At 33.2% G+C, this 26,045-nt stretch overlaps 2 protein-coding genes across 4 annotated transcripts in view; one reads left to right on the top strand and one right to left on the bottom strand.

Annotated features, from left to right (window-relative positions):
- The window catches only part of LOC148282631 (uncharacterized), a 167,868-nt gene that overhangs the window by 32,610 nt on the left and 109,213 nt on the right, over nucleotides 1-26,045 (top strand). The gene's annotated exons all lie outside the window — the stretch shown is intronic.
- Nucleotides 2,440-24,745, bottom strand: LOC148282633 (cytochrome P450 6j1-like). Its single transcript, XM_088224769.1, has 10 exons — nucleotides 24,445-24,745; nucleotides 22,784-22,913; nucleotides 21,796-21,941; nucleotides 21,568-21,583; nucleotides 12,549-12,730; nucleotides 10,563-10,699; nucleotides 8,968-9,062; nucleotides 5,915-6,041; nucleotides 4,063-4,320; nucleotides 2,440-2,742 (listed from the first exon to the last, which is right to left on the bottom strand). The coding sequence occupies exons 1-10, from the start codon at nucleotides 24,630-24,632 to the stop codon at nucleotides 2,564-2,566; spliced, it is 1,458 nt and encodes a 485-aa protein (XP_088080895.1). The 5' UTR covers nucleotides 24,633-24,745; the 3' UTR covers nucleotides 2,440-2,563.

The raw sequence follows: 26,045 nt of genomic DNA, 5'->3' as shown, positions 1-26,045 counted from the left end.
CTAGTTTGAGTATTATTTTGTAGACCAGTAATTTATTTTCTAGTGAAAGATTGGAGCGTTTTTCCACGAGCTACTGCATTTGACTGAATCGAAAATTCTTGGCTTTGATGTGGTTCTTCTACGTGAGTCTTCTGTCAAAATATATTCCTAGGTATTTAATGGTGTCCTTGTGTGGTACACCCTCATTATTTAAGCGTACCTCTGGGCAAAAACCTCTTCTTAGAGTGAAAGTAATACGCTTTGATTTTCCAGCGCTTGCCTTGGTACGCCATTTTTGGATTTTCCTAAGCTCATTTTGGATAAGGGCGGAGGCTTGAGTTGCGTTATCACGGCTCGCTAAAATAGCCGTATCATCATCAAAAGTTGCAATGGTTACATCCTCTGTTTATGATTTATTCGCTGTGTAAAGGGTATATATTTAATAATCGAACAAAGGGAGAAACTATAACATATCATATTATGCAAGGAAGGGAAAAAAATGGTTTGTACGAGTCACATTTTTTTTTGTTGTTGATATTATGTTAATGTTAACATGAAATTATCAACATACCGTATCCACCATGCACACCCGGTGGTGAATGGGGTACTGCATTGGACCACCAAGACACCAAAGGAAGGTTGTACCTACATGACGACATGTAGCCAACTTTACAGAAAAGCTAATGAAAGTTTTTCAATATTTTTTTATAAATATCATATCTTGTATTTTATTTACATTACGTAGAAATCACTCCAAAAGAATAGATACATTAATGGTTTTTTTGTTAATTAAAAATAAAAGAAAAAAATGTAATTGGTTCTTCTGTAAAGCTGCCGTATGTCGCTAAGGGAATTTTTCCTTTCCACCGCCCATATGATTTTGAGAAGTCCAAATGTTTTCGCCTTGAAAGAAGATAAAAAAAAACTTTATAAAATAGAAGTAAAATTACATTTAGATAAATTAATTTGATTTTATGTTCTAATTCACAATAATTTACTAAAATACAGTAACTTCATTGAATTATAATTATTTAAAAGCTTGTTTAAATTAGTTAGTAAAGCGTATACAATATACCTACGAATATAAAGTTTAATAAAATTTAATATTTAATTACTCTGGTACTGAACATAAGTATATGCACTTATATGCTTATAAATTTGTATAAACCACTTTAATTTTGAGTTACACCTCGACCGATTTCAAGGTTACTACCTCATTGTCAGGAATTAAATTAACTTAAAATTACACGCGTTGCTATTTATATTATGAAATATTGTATGAAAGAGACAGAAAAATGAAAGAAAGAGAGAGAAAAAAGATAAAAGGAATCATAACGGGAATATTTTTAATAGAGGACTTAAGGTTAAAATTTGATTGATTTTTTATTATTTGGACTAATTTCTAATCGTTCTAAATTGTCTAAACGAAAACCATTTTTATTGACATGCAAAATTTCTACACCCAATTCTTGATTAAAATCATGTTTTCGGATATAAGATTATTTTTTTAAATATTCCCGTTATGATTCATTTTATCTTCTTTCTCTCTCTTTCTTTCATTATTCTGTCTCTTCCATACAAAATTTTATAATATGAATAGCAACGCGTGTAATTATAAGTTAGTTTAATTCCTGACGATGAGGTAGTAACCTCGAAACCGGTCGAAGTGAAAATCAAAATTAAAGTGGTTAATACAAATTTATAAACATATAAGAGTAAAATGTCAAACCTCAAAGTGAAAAATGTTTTTGATAACAATGATATAAGTATATCCATTCAAAAACATTTAAGTTTGTAAGTGAAAATTCTTGATGGAAGTTCATTATAATTTATTATATAAATAAAATACGAGTGATACTTTAATCCACAAATTTGGAATATCCAGTGATCGGTTTCATCGCTTTCAACTCATTAGGTAACCCGATTTTTTTTTGATAATGATCCTTAAGATAAAAATAACTTTATTTTATTTTATTTACTTTCATATAACTTTGGATTATCTATTCTTACCTCTGTTTTGTATAAATACATTGAACTCCTTAATAAAGATACCAGTCTCGAAGATGTCGCGAAAGCGATGAAACCGGTCACTGGATATTCCAAATTTGTGGATTAAAGTATCACTCGTCTTTTATTTATATAATAAAAAGTATATCCATTCGTTTACTATACAAAAAATAACCAAATGAAATAACTTTTTTTCAGTTTATACATCAACCGTCTCTGAGCATTAAACTATGCAGCTCATCACAGAGGCAAAACACTTTTTAAAAATGAAATATAAAAGTCTAAGCATTTACAGGACTTATGGCATGTCACTGACTGTTTTAAGCGATCCAACATTTATGTTTCACTGTGAAGTAGAATCCACCAATCTTAATAAACTACCTGGAGAATCAGATGTCGTATTTGTCTTTGGACGTGCTTAAAATATTGTTAAGAGTACAGTAGATCTTACAGTATCTTCAGGTCAATATATATTTCATTAAATAATTTCTTTGCTCTACACCTGTTTTATAAAACTCATTTTACTATAAGCGATGAATAAAGTACATATTTTTGTTTTAGTATTAATCTAAAGTTTTTAGATTGACTTCTTTCTCGGATGAAGCGTGACCAGCAAGTCTTTCTCCGTCCTGACGACGAATATAATGGGGTCCAGTTTCAGGGGATTATTTCCTTGGCCAGGAGCTACTCGTATCTCGTAGTTCCGCACTAAGTTCACGATCATCACCTTCGATTCGAGGATTCCCAGCTTCTTACCTGAAGACAAAATTATTCCACATCAACAATAATCAACAAACTAAATGTTGGATATCAGAAACCATAATTTTTAACAATTATAGAACTACTACAGCAGTTGGTATTTGAAAGTAAAGAACCACTAAATTTGAGAATATCTGAACGTATTGAACTAATACATTAGTATATTTATACAAGTATTGAAATACTATTGGCTGTTAAAATAAGCTCTCTCTTTTTTGTACAATTTTAAAAATGAAAACTAAAAGTTTAAAAAAATAATAAAGGTTATACGTCATTCGAAAGAAAATATTGCGTTCTACAAGATGTTGTGTTTGCTTTTAAGTTAAATATATTATTTTATTTGATTACAAGCCTTCAAAGTGGAATGCGAAGTAGACGAACGTGAGCGTTTTCGACACATATTTCCGTTCGCGTTCTATCAAGGGAATAAAGCTGCCAAAGCTACCCGCTGTATTCGCGCAGTGTACGGTGAAGATGCTGTGATTAAGTAATATGTCATAAAATATTATGGTCAAATGCACTATTGATTAATTTGTTTTAAATGGATTCCGAAAAAACAATTTTAATCGTTTTGATGTCGGAAGTTTTTTTTCTTAAAAGCCTATTAAAAATATGAGAGAGAAATAAGTAAATTTTGAAGTAGAATTAAATTCTGACATAACTGCCAGTTTCAGAAACGAGTGGCTAGATGCAGTTTCTAGACTAGCTAGATGCTGCCCTATTGACATACATGAGCATCTAGCCGTAAAATGCCACCAATATAAAAAATTAATTGAGTTATAATATTTTTTCCGTCTGTTTTAGTATCTTCCGGAGTGTGCGTATTGAGACGTTAAAGGAGCCGGCTTTGTAGTAGCTCGGTAGGTAAATACAGACGATCGTTAAGCATATGGTCTTAACAAGTGTCAAAAGTCTTTTAAAAATCAAGTTCAAGTGAGCTTTGAAGAGGGCACTTTCTATCACAGAAGCCCATTTAAAATATAAATGAGAACCATTTTAAATTTTAATGACGTAAGAAAGACGAAATAGTTGTTTGCGATCATTCATTGGCTTGTTTCGATATGACAAGTATGTAGGTAGAACTTAGCGAGGTAAGATAAAGATAGCGTTCATAATCGAGGCACAGGTGCTTAAACAGTCCTTAACCAACCAATTTTTATCTAGTGATCGAGCTGCAGGATATAGTCTAAGCATAAACAGCTTACAAAGATTTAATCTTCGTGTCGCGTCACTGTGCAAGTGGGTGCCCTCCAAAGCATCGGACCTTTCGATTATTCCAGAAATTCTGTAATAAAAAATGTTTATAAAATAATTTACCGATGCAAATTCGCGGTCCATCTCCAAAGGGTAAATATGTAAACTTGGTGATCTTGTCAGCAGCATCGGGGCCGAACCTTTCAGGGTCAAAGGTATCCGGCTCTGGGAAATGCAAAGGATCCATATGGAGAGCTACTACTGGAATAACCAAGGTCATTCCAACTGGAACCTTCACCTCCACGTCTCCAGACTTCAGTACTGCAGCCCTGGTGCAGACCCGAGTAAGGAAAGATAAAGGTGGAAATTGCCTAAGAGATTCTGAAAACAAAAGATAAAATTAATATTATTTTTACCATGAAGGCAAATTTTATTTTATTTATTTATTGATTTCGACGGCTTACGCCTTTGACAAAGTATAAAATAATATTGAAAAACAATTATAATAAAACAAAACACCTGTACTCAAGTATAGAAAATATAAAACATAAAACAAAATCAGAATAAATATTCATACAATTTAAAAGTTCGGGACTTTCAAGAACATTATTTAAAAACTTGAAAAGCAGCACTAAATCTGAAATTTTTCTTCCATCATTAATACATATAAATTTTAACTGCTTCATTAAACATTTATAGTTTAGCTCTTCCATTGGAATGTTTAATTTGAAATTCATGAATCTTAAAAACATGTGTTGGCCCTTCTCCACACGGTTTATATTAGTAATATAATGAGGAGACCAAGCTGAGGACCCATATTCTACCGACTTCTTACTAGGGTTATGTATAATATTTTTAATGCATCAACAGACTTTAACTCCCTTGTTGTTCTGATAACAAAGCCTAGGGTTTTTGCGGCTCTATTAACCATCTCATTCATATAGGTTACAAAAGTTAATTTATCATCAAAGATGATTCCCAGATTATTTATTCTCTTTACAAGAGTTAATGTAGTATAACTGATGCCATATTAAAAAATCAATGGATTTTTGATTCGAGAAAACCACATTACATGACACTTATCCACGTTAAGAAAGAGAGCATTTCCGGTGCACCAAGCCTCAAGATTATTAAAATTTCTTTGAAAAATCGAACAGTTGAACAGTCAATTTTTTGGCAACCTCTCTGAATAAGGATTAGGAGTTACAGTAACCCGAGAGATACATCATAATACAAGTATTTGTAAACTCACATACTATATGTACGTATACCTTAACAAATTAATATTCAGGACATTTCATAAAAGGGATTATGGTAACACACGATTTACAATCAGTAATTGGCTTACACGTGCTATTTATAAAAAAAAATCCAATTTAAATAAAAAAGGATTCTAGTTGAAAAAGATCAGTTAATTTTAATTGTTTAATTTGTTTAAAGAGTTCTTTAGTTGCTGTTAGATATGAAAGGCCAGATACCAATTCTTCAATATTTATTTTTTTGTCTTCGTAGTCTGTTTACATCATTTTACTTTCCTTTTCCTCATAGTAGTTAGTTGCATATAACATATTTTAGTTTTTACATAGGCTTTGTATTTAAAGATTTTTCCCGTTTTTGGAACAAAGTTTTTGATTTAAAGAAAATACTCGATAATGTCAGACTTTGCTAATCAAATTGTTGATATGAATTTTCCATGTCAATTGTCTGTCTATTGTTAGTCTTAAGTATTTAACATGTTCAATTTCAGTAAGTCGTTCATTGTTTATGTAAGCATCTACTTTTTGACATTTTTTTCTAGCTTCAAAATGGATAATATTGCTTTTTAAATATTAAGTGTAAGTAAGTTTGTGTTTGCCTATTTGGTCATTATAGTAAGGTTTTTGTTGGTTGATGCGTTTTGTCAGTTGTCATAAAATAGTCCATACATTGAGGATGCAATTAGGAAAATAAATGCAAAAGAATATTTAAAACTTACCTGAAAGCACCATATCAAGGTATGACATTTGGGAAATGGTATCGAATGTAATTACTCCTGCATTGGCATTCACTGCTTCATCTATTTCATTTCTTAGTCGTAGTTGAATATCGGGGTTTTTTGCAATCTGTAACAAAGTAGATAGGTTACTTTGCCTGACAAAGGACTAGTTGTGCTTCTGAAACTCGACAGCATTTGCTTAATAATATAAACGTAAAATGTGAATGATTATCCGTTACAAACAATTAAGATTATCGAGTACCCGGTCAAGAGTTTCAGCGGTGGCAGCTTTTAAAAAGAGCTGGGAATGCGGCTGGGAATACCAGGAGACGTTCAACAATGTGAAGGCTGTCTGCTGATCTCAGTTAAAACCAAATATCGCTCATATAGCGTCTCCATAACACCTATTCTCCTCGACGAATGTGAATCGCACCTCATTAGGGCCCATAATAGCAAAATACTGAGTTTCGAGAATAGGTGCTTCAGAATAATTTTAAGGGTGCTGTGGTTTAACTTTGCGAGGCATGAAGTTATAAAAGGACGCAGCAAACTCCGGTGACAGCTGTCACCGAGCGAAAGCGGTACGGTTGACTGGGCCATATACTGCGGATGCCTCCTGAGAGCCTCAACCACGCTTGCCTACTTTACAACGTATTAAGTTCTCGACGTCCTGAACGTCCGTTGCTGACTATTCGTCGGCAGTTCGTGTTCGAACTGTGGAACGCGAACCTGATTTAGGTGGATCCACAGGAGCTGGCAGCTGTCAGAGATGCCTGGCGATGCCCGTGGACACCATACGCTTCAACTAGGTTGTGGATATGGAATTATGAGAATGATTATCAAATATTGATTTTAAAGAAACAAACGTAAAGAGAGGATTAAATGCCACACCACTTTGTCTGTATACAGACTTGAATATATGGATTTTTAAATATTAATCATAAAAAAATAACTTATTCCTTCAAGAATCCAACCAATCAATCATACAATTGTTAAAAATTCTTTGACAGTTTAGAAACCAAAACAAAACAATTTGTCAACAACGGCAATGGTTACTTTAAAATGTGATATTGTTAGTTAGCCAATTGCTTAGATCCGAGGTTACCAGTTAACATGTTTAATTAGTGTATATGGCGACAGTTTGTTTGTTCATCCTCCTTTTTGTGTAACATCAGATAGGGTAAAGAATGTTACAGGCAATTAACTTCACACAGAAGATCCGTAATAACTATGCGAAACATATGTATTGTAAATATTACCGGCTGTGTATTTTAATTAATAGATATGCTTGTAAGGAAAATGACCGTAATTACAATTAGCTCCAAACACGCATTAATAATTATTAAGTTTATTGAAAACAGCTTATCGGAATACCTGTGACTATAGATCGAAAAATCTCAAGAAATACGAGAAAATAAAGATCTTTTCACCTTAAGTCCATCCTTTTCGTTTTTGTGTTCATCTTAGTATGTACAGTACACTGTCGTACTTCTTACCCTTATATATTTTATGTGAAGAGAAATGCTTGAGTTTTTATTATTTACTCAAATATTTAAATTTTCAGACTATTTCCTTAAAGTCGTAAATAACTTGTGCTTGAAAAATTGAAATCGAGTTGCGTTAGAGTGGGATTTAAACCTTGGTCCTTGAGCCCACAATACTACCACTGGACCACAACATTTGTTAATTTGTTTTTAAAAACACCTTTAATCCGTTGAACAGTAATAATACCGATTTTCTTAGCACTAATTGAAAAAGATTTATTGTATAGTATATAAAAAATTAAACAAATTAAATTATTTAGATAAAATAAATTGGTGTTAAAAAAACGATAAAAATATACTTTATAGTTGTAAAATTACACGCAAATGTTTTATCACATTTGGTAAAATGTTTGGTTACAAAGTTCACACTTTAAATATTAATAATCCGTATTATTTTAATCATTAACATACTAATTATTCTAAATACAAATCATGACCAATTTGTTTGACCGGTCTGTATTTTGGTGGTATAATATTTTTAAAATATACTCTCCAAAATAAATATATTTTGGCACTTTTCAACAGATTACAAATAAATTAAATGGCTATGATAAATAAATATGTTGTTATAGTCTTCGTAAGGCTGTGAAAATTCATCAATGAATTCTATCTGTACCTCGAAAGGATAAAATACGGGAGTTCACTTTTTGCCGTTTCGATCTTGAAAAAGCAAAAGTTTTCGCAATAAGCTTTTTCATAACTGAATAAAACACCGAAGTCCACTTTCGTCGTAAAAATGTTATTTTAACTTGAAATAAAAATCTGAAGTCCACTTCGTTTTAGTGCAAAAAACATCAGTTGTCACAAATGCGCTGTTTTAATATGTACTATTACTATCGAAAAAATCATTATTTTACATCGAAAGTTCTTTATAGGTTGAAATTATCTTATTCGGTTCAAAAGTTATGATGTTTTGGAATCGGCGTAATCCCCTAATCTTGTTTCCTGAACATTTCGTCCAATGTGGCTCCCGTGGTTTATCCTTTAAGACACAGATATATTTTTACAGCTTCCTAATTAATTGATGTTACATTTTTTACTATTCGATACTTTTATATTTCACTGTCAAAAAAACTAATTTAATTCATCGAAATTGCTTAAAGTTTAACATTCTCGTGTTTCCATTAAAATATTTTCAATACGAAACTGTTCATTCCACCAAACATTTCAATTTTTTATTTTTTTTAATGTAGTTTGTTTATGTTTACTTACATATGTACAGTTTACTGCGTTTATTTTTAATTGTGCTTTATAAAAAGTGAATTGCGAATTGGTTAATACTAATGTTAAAATCCATCATTCATTATCATTATCACTCATCCTCAGTCTTCTTGCAGAGCTCTTTTCGTTGTTTGTACATGTTTTTTTTCATAATAAATAACATGTTCTACTTTTATATAATTGGTAAAAACTTAAACTTGATGTACATCATACTTTTCATAGTTATTTAGTTATATAATTTCTGATGTTTTTTCTTTAAAAATATTTTTCTTTAAACTCATTTATTACCTGAAATAGAGCAAAAGATACTGGACCACTTGCAGTTTCAGATCCATCAATCAGTGTTCCGAAAATTCTACCAGCCAATTCCAATGCACTAAAACCTTAAAAGGAGAATTAAAATCAACAACCTATTATATTAATGAGATACTTTAAAAGTTTCTGATAGCCGAACTCGTCGTGCTCCGCTTTTTCGCAACTCTCTAATCGCACCAATACAACGGCATTTATTTCAAATGATTCAAAACTTCTTCTTCTTTTCCACATCAGCTCCTAAGTGGAGCATGTGGACATCGCCAGCCTCCAGGAGACCCCATCGCAGCGCCCCTTAGTTCCGCCGAATATAGCCGAAAGATCGTCATCAACAACAATAGTTAACTTGAGTTTAGGATCTCCCGAGGCATTCGTAGCTCGTGTTCAAGCCAAGTCCACCGTATCCCCACCAAGACGCTCGTTATAGGAGCTTGTTGCGTCCGCTCTCGGACCTTAATGCTAGTTATAATAACATCGAATCACCTTATGCCTAATATTCTCCTCAGGCACTTATTCTGAAAACTCAGATTCAAAAACAGTATTACAAATATAATGTAATGAGACCCTTCACACACGCATACTTCTCAATACACAAATACATGTCCTCATAAACACACATTATCATAAAAATGTTCAAAATATAATAAAAGAGTACACCAAAACCTATTTTTACACGGGGATACGTTGCACGCAGTACCGTACCGTGTAAAAAAGTATACTAAAAAAAAAAGCAATGGTGAAAAGGTTTCTTTGCATAGAAATTGAGAATAAAACCAAATAAATTACTAATTATAAAATTTATATTTGAAGCACTAACTATGAAATTATTCATTATGGCAAAAACGAACGGTAACGTGAGACGAGGACGATCAAGGAAGACGTGGCATGATCAGATAAACTAAAATCCTAAGTCTTGTCATATCAAAAGCAGACAGAACCGATGGGCATGTATGACAAGATGTATGAATGTGGAAGAAGCTGGGAATATAAGCCAGGATAGACGTGTATGGCGGTCTATTCTCTCTGCCTACCGCTACGTGATGGTGGTAGTAGTAGTAATAATAACATAAATATAAAACAGCCTTGTTTTTCTATATTACCTTCTCTAAGATGTTATTTATCTCTGTTGTAATATGATAAAATAGTATCATTTTTCTTGTGACTTGGTCGTTACACGGCAGACGGCAGCACAGCGGCCGCATTTTTTTTATTGTAATATTTATAGCCCCTATAACTATTAATTTTAAATACCTGGGAATATTTTTGGTAAAGCACACCTTATCCGATGGCATAAGAAGAAGAAGATTCCCATCGCGATTGCCAAGCACCAAGAAGAGCATTTCGAATAAAAATATATATATCCGGTTGAGACATTCCATTAGTTGGGAGTAGACGGACGCCACCAATAACAGAATAAGATTTTTATTTTTAAAGTGGAAATTCGCGGATCGAACTGGGAGTACATCCGTCGAATATGCATATATTTTTGGTTTAATCGATCAAATAATTAAATCGCAATAACTTATACCTGGCTAAATTAAATAGTTATATAAATATGTACTATTGCTCACCATTCTTCCCATCGCTTTTGCTGCAATTATTGAGGGAGGCGTATATGTCGTTATTTGGACGTCCTGTTTCCCTTTGGCACCGAATTATATCTTCTGAGGCTTTAACAGCCAAGTCTTCTAAATCCTTTGGCGCATATCTGGTGGTTAAAAATACGTATTATTTATTTTAAAAATATCACAATAAATTAATAACATCATGTTTCGTGCTACTTGATCATGAACTATGCCTTAAAGATCTACTTAATTTCCTTTTAATGAACATTAAATATAGCTAGGTCATGGAGGGGCGCCCTCGCCTCGCCTCGCCGAGAATACCTCGATATTTATGCGAGGATATGAGCTACAGGTCATATGAAGATCTGATGAGGGCCGCACAGGACAGACTGAAGTGGCAGAGGAGATGGAGAGCTTTGCCGCGAACCAATCCATCTTAGAGAATTGAAACCATAGAAGAAATGAAGCTTTGTTTTCAAATTTCCAAAAACACTCGCACATTTAAATAAATTTGTTTTTTTTGTAAATTTTCATTCACTAAAGTAAAATTTGTCAATTCAAAATAATTGTCATATTTTAAATATCTGGTTGTAAGACCATCTCCCTGTAGAATATGACAAAGATAATAGAATGTCGTTCCACACCATACATAAAACTTTTTCCTTCAAATTTATGCGTGCTTTGTACGATCGCCGCTTATTCTGACTTTTGGAATGTCTACTCAGTAGAATTTTGACTTGAACTTGATCGAGCCATGCCTTTCTGTCTTCCTCGGCTAATGCATGTCTGATTTACATCTTCAGTGATAACTCTTTTAGCTGTTCTTTTGTTGCCTAGACTCTGCCTTCATTTTGAAATTGTCTAAACCATCGCAGTACTAATAATAATAAAAAATTTCGACATTTTTTATAGCGCCGTTTTTGTGAGTGATCACTTCAAGGGCGCTGTGTATTATAATTAATTAAAAAAGGTCTATCTACGGCTAACTCTTATAACTATTTACTTACAAACAAATTTAACAAATCATCTAATACACATTATATGTTTGTACTTTTAAAAGTTACGTCGAAAAAGTAGCACTTTTCAAGTCAGAAAACGATTTTACAAATTAAAAAGTTTAAATTTTTTTCTGAAAAGGAGTTCTGTTGCACCATTTCGAAATCTGGAGTATTCCGCGCTATTGCAAAATCCCTATCGCCAAATTTGGAACTCTGGTTGCGTGAATGAGGTTGTATCACCTTCCCTACGGCAGAACAGGAGGCTGAGCGGAAAGTGAGGCGCCTATCTGCCAGCTCGTCAGGAACGCAGAGTTTCTTAAGGTATTGAGGAGCCGTGTTAGCATCGCCTTGTACATTAACCAACACAGCTTGTACTCGACCCTCTCTGGAAAATGTAACCAGTGAAGACTTTAAAGCAACGGTATAATGTGATCGTAATTTGATACATCAAAGATTAACCTGGCAGCTGCATTCAGAATGGACTGAATTCGCTCCATTTTATATCTAGGCATGACTTCATTGCTTCCATTGCAATAATCGACCCTTGATTTCACAAATGCGTTCATTAAAAGTCAGGCCGCCTCATTAAGTAAAGATTTTCGGATACGTTTAATTTGCCTTAGCTGGTAGAAACAAGCACTGACTGTCTTGCTGATTTGCTTTTCAAACGAAAGTTCAGCGTCATTGTGAACGCCTAAAAGCTTGACAGCGGGTTTTATCAGAACTGGCCTATTTCTTAATTGTGTAGATAGTTCTTGTCTATGACTAGTGGCTAGGCCTTATTTTGCACAGATCTGCATTGACAATAGGTTTTATTCTGCACGAATCGAGATAATTATATTCAAATATCATACATAGTTTTATTGCATATTTGCGCGAGAGTTCCTTATTTTATTCTTTTTCTTCTGCTATCCATATTTGTTTTTGTTTGTTCAATAACAATCGTTTTTACTAATTAATATTACAATTCATTAGGATAGTATATGTTCGTTACCTTGTTAGCTTAGAAAGCCAGGGAGCAATCAAAATTAGAGTTTTATAAAGGGCGCTCCAAAAGTTTGATACAAATATGTTCTTTGCCAATGTTCTGAACGGATTATCAGGATTGATAAAGGAGTTAATATCGATGCCAAATACACCCCAAATCAATGAGTCTGTGAAATATGTAGTTGCCAACTAAAAAACAAACAATACACATGTTTAATTTTTTATCCAAATATTTTACTAACATTTTCAGTAATTTACACTAGTCCCAGAATACCTCTCTCAAAAACTTTCTTAGAACTCATGGAACATAACATGGAGTTCTATCCAATAGATGATCACATCCAATAGGTACGGAACAAAGAAAAATAAACTTTATATTTTTGATTATAATTATTCAACTATTAATTCAAACTTATTGTAATATATATATAGTTGGATAATTTATAAAGCGCCATTTTTGTGAAAATCACCTCAAGGGCGCTGTACAATTAATAAATATCCCAGTACGTCTTGCAGCTACAGAGCGCATGGACGGTTGGGATTCTAGTTCCTCGTTTTCAATTAAGATCAATCAAAAATTATAATAGATAGGAGCTAGATTACAGGACGTCTTGCAGCTACAGAGCGCATAGACAGTTAGAAATTTAGCCCCCATTTACACATTTTAAAAATTGACAAATAAATTTAGTGTATTACAAAATAATAATAATATGAATAGTGAAAAGGAGTAAGATTACAACACGCCTTGCTGCTACTAAGCGCATAGACGATTGGAATTCTAGACCCCGTTTACAAAATTAAGGTATTTTAAAGTTGATATATTAAAGCTAGATAACCAATCATCGTGCAGCTACAAAGCGCATGGATGAGAGGAATTTCAGCAAAGTTAAAACAATATCAATAAATTTATAAAAAATAGAGTATAGTAGTAAATTGGTCAAGTGTTCATACCAAGAAGTAAGCAATAAAAAACTCAATAAATCAAACACTGTTTCAACTCCATGGTTAACAAAGGGAGATAGATGTCCGAAGAGAAGCTTTTGTAGACAGTAGGTGGATATCGTCGCCATGTGGCTCGCTGGCTAGTAGATAGTTTCTGGAAACCTTTTGTTCCGATGACTTGGTGTCCATTTTGGTCCGTATTATTTCGTTTTATGAGACGCAACATTCCTGTTCAAATTCACTTCTTTACATGAATATTACACAAACGCGTGTATAAGCGGTTTGATTTATAATTTTGTACATTGTGCATTATCAGATGCCGTCAAGATATAAATATTGACAACATTTCGAGGATGCACAAATCTATTCCGACAGCTCAGCTTTGTTCTCACATTCAACAATTTCTCGTCTATTGATATTTTGATGAAAATATGGATTTCATAGTCAGGACATAGTAAAGTTTTAAAAAAATGGTAGTGATGCAAAATCGGAATATGTTAAATTTGAATTAATATCAACCTTTCATACAAAACCCAAACTAGCATTGAAAGGGACAATACAAGCAGTAGAGATTAAAGTAACATTCGATTAAAATCACGGTTTATGAAATTGAAATTTCAAAAAGTAACTCGATTACTTCCAGCATTTATTTTGAAGTACGACTAAAAACCGATTGTACCATTCTAAAACGGTTAAGAGTGCGTGCTGTCAATGTTAAAAAGTCAAGACTAAAAACATAATTCTCTAATGTGTATGCGTCTGAAATGTTGAATATGTATGTATAAATAAATATGTGATAAATAAATGTTTTTAAAGACTTATTAAACAAACATGACTCATTTTATTTTAATTTTTTATACATTAAACAACCAGAGGGCTTTTACAATACAGAGTTGCATAATAAAGTTAGCGACAAATAAAGAGGAACTGCAATTCTTGGTACCCAAGGTCTGAGATGTACGCGAGGGAAGCGATTTGCTAATGAATGTCACAAATCGAATGTGATGGTTTTTGAAAGAAATGAAAGCATGACTTAATGTGAAATCACTTTAGATGGGGCTATACTAAAACAAGTAGAGGAATTTGTGTATCTGGAAAGTATGTTTACTATGGATGGAATGACTGAAAAAGATATTGAAAGGAGGGTGTGTGCCGGGAACAGAGTAAACGGTGCACTTAAATCAACCTTGGAAAATAATTGTTTGTCACAAGATTCAAAATTAGCAGTTCACAATGGAGTCCTGATGTTTAGGAACGAAGTATGGATTGGAAAAACAGGGATGAAAGTAGGCTGAATGCTGTCGAAATGCGATCTCTCGGGCGAATGTGTGGTAAAACTATGTACGGTGGATGCACAAATGTTGAGATCCGTACATTATGTAAGGCTGAGATGAGCATTATCGACAAAATTTAGAAAGCTCCGCGTTGGTTTGGACATGTAGAGCGAATGGACAGCGAAAGAACTGCTAAAAATATTTACAATGCGAATGTTGATAAATGCAGTAATAGAGGATGACCGAGAAAGACATGGCATTACCAAATCCAACAAATACTTGAAGATGGACCTATTAAAATTCGGAATAATCGGCGCGCGCATCATCCTATGTGTTTTGTCCATTTCAATTGTCTGTTCATTGTAAGTCCTAGGTAAGTCACATGTTCTAGTTCTTTAAGGGTTTCGTTGTTTATTTTTATTTTCATGTTATATTTCTTCTTTTGTGTTTCAAAATGTATTATATTGCATTTCTTGGCATTTAGTGTTAAGAAGTTTTTGTTTGTCCATTCTAATAGTTTTTGCACGTCATTGTTGACGGTTTTAGTCGTTTCAATGTCATTTTTGTTTTCATATAAAATTCCTAAGTCATCCGCATAGATTGTTTTTTTTCCCATTATGTCACTGTGTATTATGTCGTTAATGTATATTATATAAAACAATGGTCCTAATATTGATCCCTGAGGTACTCCGAATTGCATTGTTGTTATTTCACTTTTGTGTTCTTCAATTTTCGTAAACTGTTTTCTTTCTTGTAGATAGTTTTTAAATATTTTGAGAGCTTGTCCCTTAACTCGTGTATGTTGTAGTTTATCTAGAAGGGTATCTATGTGGACTGTGTCAAATGCCTTCTTGAAGTCAAGTATGAGTGCAGTCACTGTATTTCCTTTATCAATTTTGGTTTGTATAAAGTTGCAAACTGATATCATTGCTGTGGAGGTACCCTTTCTTTTTTGAAATCCATGTTGGTCTTTTGCAATAAAATAAAGGTTTTCGAGCTGTTGGTATAATCGATTGTGTAGCACTTTTCAGATATTTTACTTAGAATGGTTAAGTTTGCAATAGGTCTGTAGCACCTACGATAGTCCGAAATGTGGTCATATTTCCTTACGTCAAAAATGTACCTTATGCATGCATTCTGAAGTCGTTCTAGTTTATCACTGCAAATCAGTCATGGAAACATCAGCGTAATCTAGAATGGGTAGTAGTAATGCTTGTACAAGAATGCATTTAGTATGAATGGGTAAGAATTTTTGCAACCTTCTAAGTGAGTGTAGACTAAAAAATATTTTGCCGCTTAATTCATTAGTTGACGCGCAATTTAGTGTGTTATACATCGATTATATTGCTTCACTGGTGCTTTCAGGTCTGCAATGATGATATACATAGTTGTAAATCATCTGCATAGAGATGATATAAACAATTTAGACATTCTGCTATCGGATTGATAAACAGGGAAAATAGTAATGGTAATAAAACTCCACCTTGAAGTACTCCAGCGACAATATCAACGCTTTCCGAATGATGATCTGGTGTCTTGATGCACTGTTGTCTAGCTCGTAAATACGATCCGAACAATTTTATATCCGATTGTGTCATATTTAGTGTTTTGAGCCTAGCTAACAAAAAATTAAAATCCACAGAGTTGAAAGCGCTGCTGAAGTCGAGTAATGTTATCAAGGTTAGCATTTTGTTATTTATTGCGTATCTAATGTCATCTGTTACCTTGATTAAATCGGTAGTTGTACTATGGCCCGCACGAAGACCTGATTGATTGGGATCAAGAAGATTATTTGACAATAGATAATTATTTGGCTGATATATGACATTCCTTATTAACACCAACTAAAGAACTCTTTAAAAAAATAAACAATTGTTTTATTTTATTTATTTTTTACAATATATTCATTTAAACATTTATTGAGGTACAAGTCTCAACTCCATAAAACCAAAGTCCCGTGTTGAGTTGGGACGAATATATGTATAAAACTTTTACAGTCAATATTACCATATTTACTGCATACTCGTATAGCAAAAACATCATCAAAAAATACATGGTAAATCAAATGATATATAAAAAATTTCTTTCATGCAATAAAAAAACCTTGAAAATACATGAAAGAATGAAAAATAAAATTGAAATAAAATCAAACTCAAATATTTGAAAAACTATCAAGGAAATTCTCACTCATATCTAGAATATCATATCACTTCACTTTCACAGCCTAACACCTCTGCTAGGAGAGCATTCCATGACGTGAGCAGAGTTGTGCAGTGATTTATACATAAGCCAACAGAATTTGTATTCGACCCTCTGTGGAAAACGTAGCCAGTGTAATTTCCGAAATGGTGGAGTGATATGACTGAACTTAGAGATTCCGAAAATAAGTCTCACTGCAGCATTCAATACAGACTGTAGGCGAGTCATTTTATTAATTGGTAAACCTGCATAGATACCATAACAATAATCGACACTACAAACGCGTTTATTAATTGACGGGCGGGATCAACCGGCATAATTTTGCTTATGCATTTAATTTGTCTCAGCTGGTAGAAGCATAAACTTATCATTCTACTAATTTGAGCGTCAAGAGAAAGGTCAGAATTAAGTATAACTCCCAGTAGTTTAACGGTTGGTAAAGCGGTACTCCCTACATTAGGTAGGGTCGTATCCTGGATCAAATTCTGTGACCTGGCTAAAGCCACCCATAGTTGTTCCATTTTTGATGGGTTTAATGTTAATCTGTTTTCAGCCATCCAGTTTCCTATTTTCTCGATGCATCCATCAATTAAATTGACAAGCACACTTCTCTCGCCTGGTTTGCAATAAAAATAAATTTTTGTATCATTTGCATAGCAGTGAGACCACAATCCATACTCTTTGATAATGTTATCTTTATTTTTAGTGTATAGAAGAGGAGAAGAGGATTGGTCCGATTACTGATCCTTGAGGCAATCCTGTAGAGACCGGAAAGTTGGGTGAGCTTTTATCCTGGAACACAACTGCATATTCTCTTTTATTAAGATATGAACAGAACCACATATGTGCCTGATCACGGATACCATAAATTTTCTCCCGACGTTCAAGAAAAATAATATGGTCTACAGTATCAAATGCAGCGCTCATGTCTAGAAGAGCCATCAACACCAGATTACCCAAGTCTACCGCCGTTATAATGTCAGACAGTACTCTTATCACTCCCGTCTCCGTAGAATGAAAACGTCGGTATGCAGATTGCCTTACCGAAAATAGAGAGTTCTGCTCGATAACGAGTCTATGAGAAACTATTTTTTCTTGTATTTTTGATATGATAGGAAGATTTGAAAAAAGTCGAAAACTGGAAAGATCTTCCATATCTCATTGTGAATTTTTTATAAGTGGAGTTACATTAGCTTTCTTTATGGCTCTTGGAACAATGCTGCTCTCCATGGATGTATTAAATAAATCTGTTAAAAATGGAGCTAATACGTTATTGCATTTTTTCAAAAGCCATGTTGGCATCGGATCTACTATACATTGTTCGTGGGGTAAGGCTGCAACAATCCTTTTAACCTCATTTATAGATGTTGGTTCAAATTTACTGAATTTTTGAGAGGCGTTAGCTAAAACTACAGGTGTTTACGCTGAACCACACGACAGTCTGATTTTATCTGTGAAAAAAGTCGGCAAAATCAGTGGCAGTAGCGTCTGTGTCAGATGTTTCTGCTATACAGTCACCACGAACAGATTGAAGGCTCCGCCATAGTTGTTTTGGAGACTTTTTCTGTTCGGCAATTTTTGTACAACAGAAACTAGATTGTATTTCTTTTATAAATATCCTATAAGAGGCTTGCATATCTAACCATATTGATCGGTCCGAAGTTGACAGTGTAATTCTGTATTTGCGTTCTAGACGTCTTAGCTCTTTCTTTTTTCTAAGGTACTCAAAACCATATTTCGTTCTCGTTTCCTCTCATTCAATACGAATGAATTAACGAAACGAATTAGTTACAGTATAAGGCCACAGTCAACTTGGTGTTTTCAATTAAGTTTTAGCAATTAAAAATTAAGAGATTGGACAAGTACACATTGTGTCCTAATTTTCGGAACACTGATCTTTGAACAAATTGCTTTAAGGTTGAAGAATTTTTGTGGCCACATGATTTCGTCAGTACACTGATAATTCATCTTTTAAACATTTCTACTTACTTAAGTCATTTTTGTATTTTTTGTGTACTACGACACATTGCACTATAAACGTCTTCTTCAACTTTTTGTAGACTTAAGAGTCAGTTATTACAGGATTATCTTCTCGTGATGCTGAACTCTAGCTATCTCTCCAACGTCTTAAGGGTCTTCCTGGTAGACGCTTTCCATCTGGTAATTCATGCAGAGCTATATTTAGAGTTCTTATAGAATTAATTCTCTGTACGTGTTAGTACCGGTATCGTCAACGCTGTTGTTCTCATCGGACCACATCTTGAACTTCACGGATCTTTCGGATTGCGGTGTTTCCTACACGACCACTTGACGCTTTTCCTGCAATAGCACGCAGGTTTTTATTTCTGATGTCCGTAGCATACTTTCGGTCTTGACAGTGTATGCCCTCGCTTCAATGTCATCTGTTAGGATGCAGCATTCTACCTGATGCCATACTTCTCCGGGGAGCGTATAAGAGTTTAGCAGTTGACTGCCGAGATATCTGAACTGGATATCTTGTTCAATTACCTCGTCACGTACTGAGGTTCTGCACTCAAGTGGGTCTTTGGAAAATGCCATACACTTTGTTTTTGCTTTGAAGATACTTGAGCAGGATTCGTCGAATTTTGTGGGCATTCTCAGTAAGTAATTGTTGCTTTCAGCTGTGATTGTAAAGCGTCGTCAGTATAACAGATAATTCCTTCCCTCTTACCAAGAATGTACCCCAATTTGAGATGTGCGACCTCTGCAATAATGTTATTAATTGCAAAAATACAGAAAGAGAAACAGGCTTGGTCTATCGCTTTGTCTGATGCCAACATATGTTTTTTTATGGCTTTAGTATATTATCTCCCATTTGCTCTGATTTTTATGTTACTATCAAGGATAATAAACGTCGATATAAATTATTGGTACATATGTGTTATTTTTTAAATCACTCCCTCCACATACCTGAACAGCATTATAAAGGCCCCGGGTCTTCCTATCGGTTTCGCTCATACTAAAAAGCAACGTTTCTTGTCAACAAACTTAAAAGTCTTTAAATTTCAATTTCAAAAACCGATTTTAATTGAATTTAACTCTACAGTTTTCATCGCCCCTTTCACTGTTTATTTGGCAAATAATGTGGAGGACTATATTGTGATTCTTCTCTATGATCATATTTATTGTAAACACGAAGGGTAACAAAACTGTGTTTACTTGTATTAAATTCAGTTACAAAAAATATTTACATTGAAGTATTTTTTTGTATAAACGGAATAATAATTACATCATTGCAGATAACCACTCCCTGACTTTTATATGTCTACCGGTTTCGAAACGTACCTGTCTCTTTCTCAGGACACCAACTAAACCAACATGCAAAACCCACCATACACCTTCACCATAGTTGTTGCAGAAAAATATAAAACCAACACGACATATGCATTTTAATAAGCGACCTTTACATGCACTGATTATGTTATGAAAATATTTTATGTTGTGGGAGAGTGCAAAGAGACGGGTACGTGTCGAAACCGGTAGACAGAAAATTCGGTAAGTGGTTATTTACAAAGATTTTATAACATTTCGTAAAATGTTTCACCACAAAATTAATGCTTTAAATATTAGGAATAATATAAATTTAGATTATTATGATCATTATTTTAAAAAATTACTGATTGCAACGCGGCGAAATACGAGGTATTTTTTATAAATTTCATCAGAGATAAAAGAGAACACGTTTGTTTTTATGATCTATTGCATTTATGTGTCGTACCGCACCCGCGCCAAAGGAGAGCTCCGTACCTACTGATGACGGCTAAATGCTAAATTACATATTTTATATGTATTTGTTATTAAAATTACTAAAATTATTCAACTAAATATCTGTTTAAGGATAAACCACAGGAGTCACATTGAACGAAATGTTCAGGAAACCAGATTTCGTGACTGCCATTTCCAAACCAAGATAACTTTTAAACAAAATGAAATAATTGGAATATGTAAAGAACTTTCAATGCAAAATAATAATTATTTTGATAATGAAACTACATATTAAAATACCATATCTGGGACTAGTGATGTTTTTTGCACTAAAACAAAGTGGACTCCAGATTTTTTCATATTAAAAAACACATATTTATAACGAAAGTCGACTTCGGTGTTTTGTGGTTTTTTTAAACGATTTAATTTATTTATTTATTTCATTTAATTTAATTAATTGACGGACTTATGCAATCAAACTAGGACAAAAAAATAATTCTACCTCAAGACAAGATCCGGTCTATCTTAGTGATTTTTTAAATCTATAAAAAGTTAAAAGTAAATTAAAAAGTCCAGTTTTTGCATTTTTAACTTCATAACGACAATAAGCAGACTTTTGTTTTTTATCCTCTAAGGTACGAAATGATGTTTAATTTTTTTTTACTCTCACTCGCTTTAATATTGTTTTTTTTTTATGCAACAGCAATTTATTTATCTAATCATCTTTTTTAACTTACTGTGATGCTACTTGTAAAACCTGTAATTGGCTTACTTATTATTTGTTTTGTATATATATATATAAGAAAATTATAGCTGTTGGTTATCCAAATAAATGAAACAAAATAAAATAAAATAACTTTAGGCATAATACTATTTCTGGCTTGCCTTCATAAAATTGGACCTATTCAAAGAACAAAAAAAATTAAGTGTCGTACTATTTTTTGTGCCATTTAGTTTCTTCGATTTTTATTGAGTATAAATAAATAAAGAATTTATTTTTTTAAAGCATTAAATCTATAAATTGGTTGATAAATAAATAAAAAATACCTCTCTCGTTTCTATGCGTGAATTAGGATCCCGTCTCAGCGTGGTGTTTAAGTAATCCAGCATCACTCGGGCCCTACTTCCATGCTCGGGTACAGCAGCTTGACTTTGCCAGGAGTGAAATGAGGAACCCATCTCGCCCTGATGGTTTTCCACACATCGCCCTTATTTGTAAAGGGGTTGCATCCCCACATATGGTCCTTTTCTATGTCGACCTGGAATTATAAAAAAGAATTATTACAAGTTGCGTATCATCATCATATCCCTTTCCACAACCGGTGATCCATCGGAACATTGAATGGAATCACCGGGAATCGAACCCGGAATCCCCATGCGTGAGGCTAGCGTCTTAATCACTACGCAACTTATGAGATAATTCTTCGGCCTGTTGTGAATAATGGGAAAAATCGTTCCCCGAGCGTAAATGCTATTCTAAATACCTAATCGTTTTAATTGTTGGCTAAATTAACTCTTCGATCATATTTAATCGGTAGTCAAATGGCAGAAGGGACCATCTGTATTTTTTTCTGTGTTTTAGTTTTCAAAAGTTTTGATACATATTTCAATAAATAAACATGGAAAAAAAACAGCATCATTTAAAATGGTAATTTATCATTTTTCGACGCTCACGTGTTTAACTGTTTTGACCGCAATTATCTTTAGATTAATGGCATGGCGATTAATGCACGATTAACGGCCTCCGTGGTTTAGTGGTTAAGACGCTTGACTCACGCACGGAAAGTTCCGGGTTCGATTCCCGGTGAGAACACAAAAATCTAATGTGATTTTTCTCAAGCACGGGTGTTCTGCAATGTAATTCACTGCGGATTTTTTGGTTCCTGGCCTGTAGCGGTGCAAAAAAAAAACACAAATTAGTTTGTTTTTAAGTAGGATTTATTACTTTGCAACTATTTCGTGGCTATTATCCTAATTAATTTCGGATGTCTTTATAAATTACACTCTCACTTGAGGGTTAAGTATCTACATATCTAGATTATATGTATTTTTGAGAGCATCAATAAACTGCGATATGTTTAAATTAAAAATAATAAGTTACCGTAAAATCATTATCGGTAAAGCTCGCAAAGTTGGAAACCATAACTTCTTTAATTAATTCTGGATCTCTTAAAATAATATTTGGTTGCCTACAAGCGTAGATCCCCACTAACGGCAATCCATCTGCTTTCCTGAAACCAAATTTCATACTTTAAAATATAGCGCATTTCTGGTAAGAAAACATTATAAAGTCGGTTGTTCAACATACTTTATAAGATCTTATCAAAACACATTCATTCAAAGTTATCATATCTTGCGCAAGTAATGTGCCTAGTTTATATTACGTAGAGAGATATTGAACGTTTTGTGTAAAATATTGTTTTGTGAATCTATATTTTTTCTTTTGATTAAAAAAAATGTTTGATTATTTTAATTTTAATTTACACAGCTTACATGCGTATTACAAATAAAATATTTACAAAATGATAATGTATTTTAAGACTTAATAAGCGGATTGTAAAACTAAAAACCATTCATCAGATAATTTATAACAATATTTGTAAAGTCCGAAATAACAAGGTATCATGATATTAATTTTTGACAGTAAATAAAAGAAAAAAATTATAAAATAATATAACCAAGGAAGCATTTTCTGAGCAATAAAGTTGTTGATGGTTGGAATAAGCTCCCACAAGAGCTGATCTCAATGTGTTCAAAAATGGACTAGATTTGTTTCGAAAAAGTTAAAGTGCGCCAACAACTAACTTTCATTAAAATAGATTTAAGCATATCCGCTTTAAGTTGCTCGCTTCAAATTAATATAATAATAATATTTATATAGACTTTCTTTCAGTAATATTCAAAAACTCGCGTGTATAGAGAATTAAGTATAAGCACAAATTAATATACTTTCAAAGTTAATAAGTTTATACAAACGAAGTTATCTCTTCTTAAAATGTAGAATATAAATTATAGTTAATTAATTAATTATTGTTTTTTTAAGTTTTCACTCAACACATATACATCCTAGATTTACAAACGAAAAAACAATAAAAGACATTTGGCAATAACAAGTCTTTATTTTAAAAATTAAGGTACTTTAATTTTCTATTTAAGCAAACAAAGAGTTATTAAAAAACAGACGAAAATCTGTTTAATTGAGCAAAATAAATTTAACTAATTTCATAGAATCAAGAGCGTTATATTTGTACTTACCAATAACATCGATAGTTTTAAGAAATACTGTACAAAAACCTATACAAATACAACGCTATTAAAATGTAATACTAGGCTTTATGCGGAATAAGGTTTTGACACTTACTATACTTTTTAAAAATACAATCAAAACGTAATATTTTAAAAATATTTTTATAAAGGTTTCGAAAGTAGATATAAACTATTTATTTTTATTATCTTCATAGTCAAACCTCTAACCTAGTTCTTTCCTATACATGTTTTATATTACTTTTTTTTATTTACGCTCCGACACATACACACCTTCACACATTCATTCACACACATTCATTAACACATACATGAATACAAACGTTGCGCACATACAATTTTGTAAACTCATTTCTTATATACTATGTATTATTAGATCAACAGTGGATTTTTTTTAATTGGCTCTAGTATTGTTCTACTTATTTTTTATGTAAATAGCTGTAAAAATCCCAAATAAATAAATATTTCAAACAGAACGAAGAATTGTTATTTTTATACCTGTACAAATCTTTAAACTGTTCGCCATAGTGTTTGCTTCCAAGAACTACGTTTTTGAAATTTCCAAAAAAGAAACTAGGTTCAATAAAAGGTACGCCTCTTTTTTTCCAGTAGTTGTTATTCCACGTGATATGAACATAAAATGCTAATGCCAGGCTGCAAAGCAACACTAATATTTCTAAAATCATGTTTCAAATGTTGACTGCGAAACGCCGAACACAAGATAATACTATTCAACTCAAATCGCAATATTTTAGTCAAGCTGAGGCGGGAAATGTATCGAATGTGAACCACGGGTCAGGTCAGGTGGTCGGCAGAAGATGAGCTTATCACATGACTGGACAGATAGAAACCACGTTCATTCTTTACTATCCCCCTGAAGCCCGGCCCGGGATTAGGCCAGCTAACAAAATATTGTATTTTTCACAATTTAAGTAACAACTTAAGTAACTAACTTAACCTCTGAAAAAGAAGTGAGAATTCCTTTAACTTTATCGGTGTAATTTATTGTGGATTATGAAATTAATGTTATACCCACCTTTTTATATTTATTTCTAAATGGGAGTTTTTTGATGCAAATTCTGTGATTTGCCTATAGCATTTATGCTTATTTCATTTGCCTTTTTGTTAAACAATAATTTATAAAAAATAAAGAAATTCGGGTCAGTTTAAAAAACCGTACAAAAATTTTATGCGATGCAAAATAATGATACTATGTTGGAACTTTATTTTCCTATTCCTATAGTAAATATATTATTAAAATGTACGCATTTCATAAAGTGGGTAGGCTTGTAAGTAAATTATATCGAACTCTATATTAGTTTATAAGCGAAGGTGATACGGTTAGCTTGGCCATCTTCTGCGGATGCTTCCTGGGGTGGTTTTCCAAACCCTCTCGCGGCCGTATTATCTCGTGTATTTACGTGCAAAATAAACGAGAAAAACTGTTTTCTCCCACCGCGAGAGTGGTTTAGAATATCGCCCCTGAGAGCCTAAACCACGCTTGCCTACTTTACAAGGCATTATGTTCTCGACTTCCTGGGCGTCCACTGCTGACTGTTTGTCGGCAGTTCGTGTCAGAACTGCGGGGCGCGAACCTGACTTGGGAGGATGCATCAGAGATGCTCGGAGGATCTTTGTGGACACCGACACCGTACTCTCCAACTAGGGAGCGGACATGAAATAATGAATATTTATTTATTTGTTATATATACAGCCCCTAAGCCAATTACAACTACAGTCATATAAACATATGTACCAGAAACTGAATAAAAATAACATAAAACTATGTAACAAAGACACACAAGGGCAAAAAAATAATGGTATGCAATAAAGTCAAAAGTGATGGTATTTAAATGGGAAGTGAGGTTACTGACTGCATAATAAATGTTAACAACGAATGTTTTGAACAAGTATGAGAATTTTTGTATCTGGAACGCATGTTTTCAAGAGATGGAAGACTAGAAATAGATGTTGAGAGGAGAGTGAATGCAGGTAGTAAAATGAACGGCGCACTAAGCACAGTCATTGCTGATAAAAATGTGTCCACCGAAGCTAAACTGGCACAACGGAGTTTTAATCCCGACACTTATGTATGGAAG

This window comes from Micrasema longulum, unplaced genomic scaffold (genome assembly GCF_059751315.1).
Source record: "Micrasema longulum isolate JH-2025_06_02 unplaced genomic scaffold, ASM5975131v1 h1tg000308l, whole genome shotgun sequence".
Classification (NCBI taxonomy): domain Eukaryota; kingdom Metazoa; phylum Arthropoda; class Insecta; order Trichoptera; family Brachycentridae; genus Micrasema; species Micrasema longulum.
The sequence above is the reverse complement of the archived record's forward strand: the minus strand, read 5'-3'. Positions and strand labels throughout refer to the sequence as shown.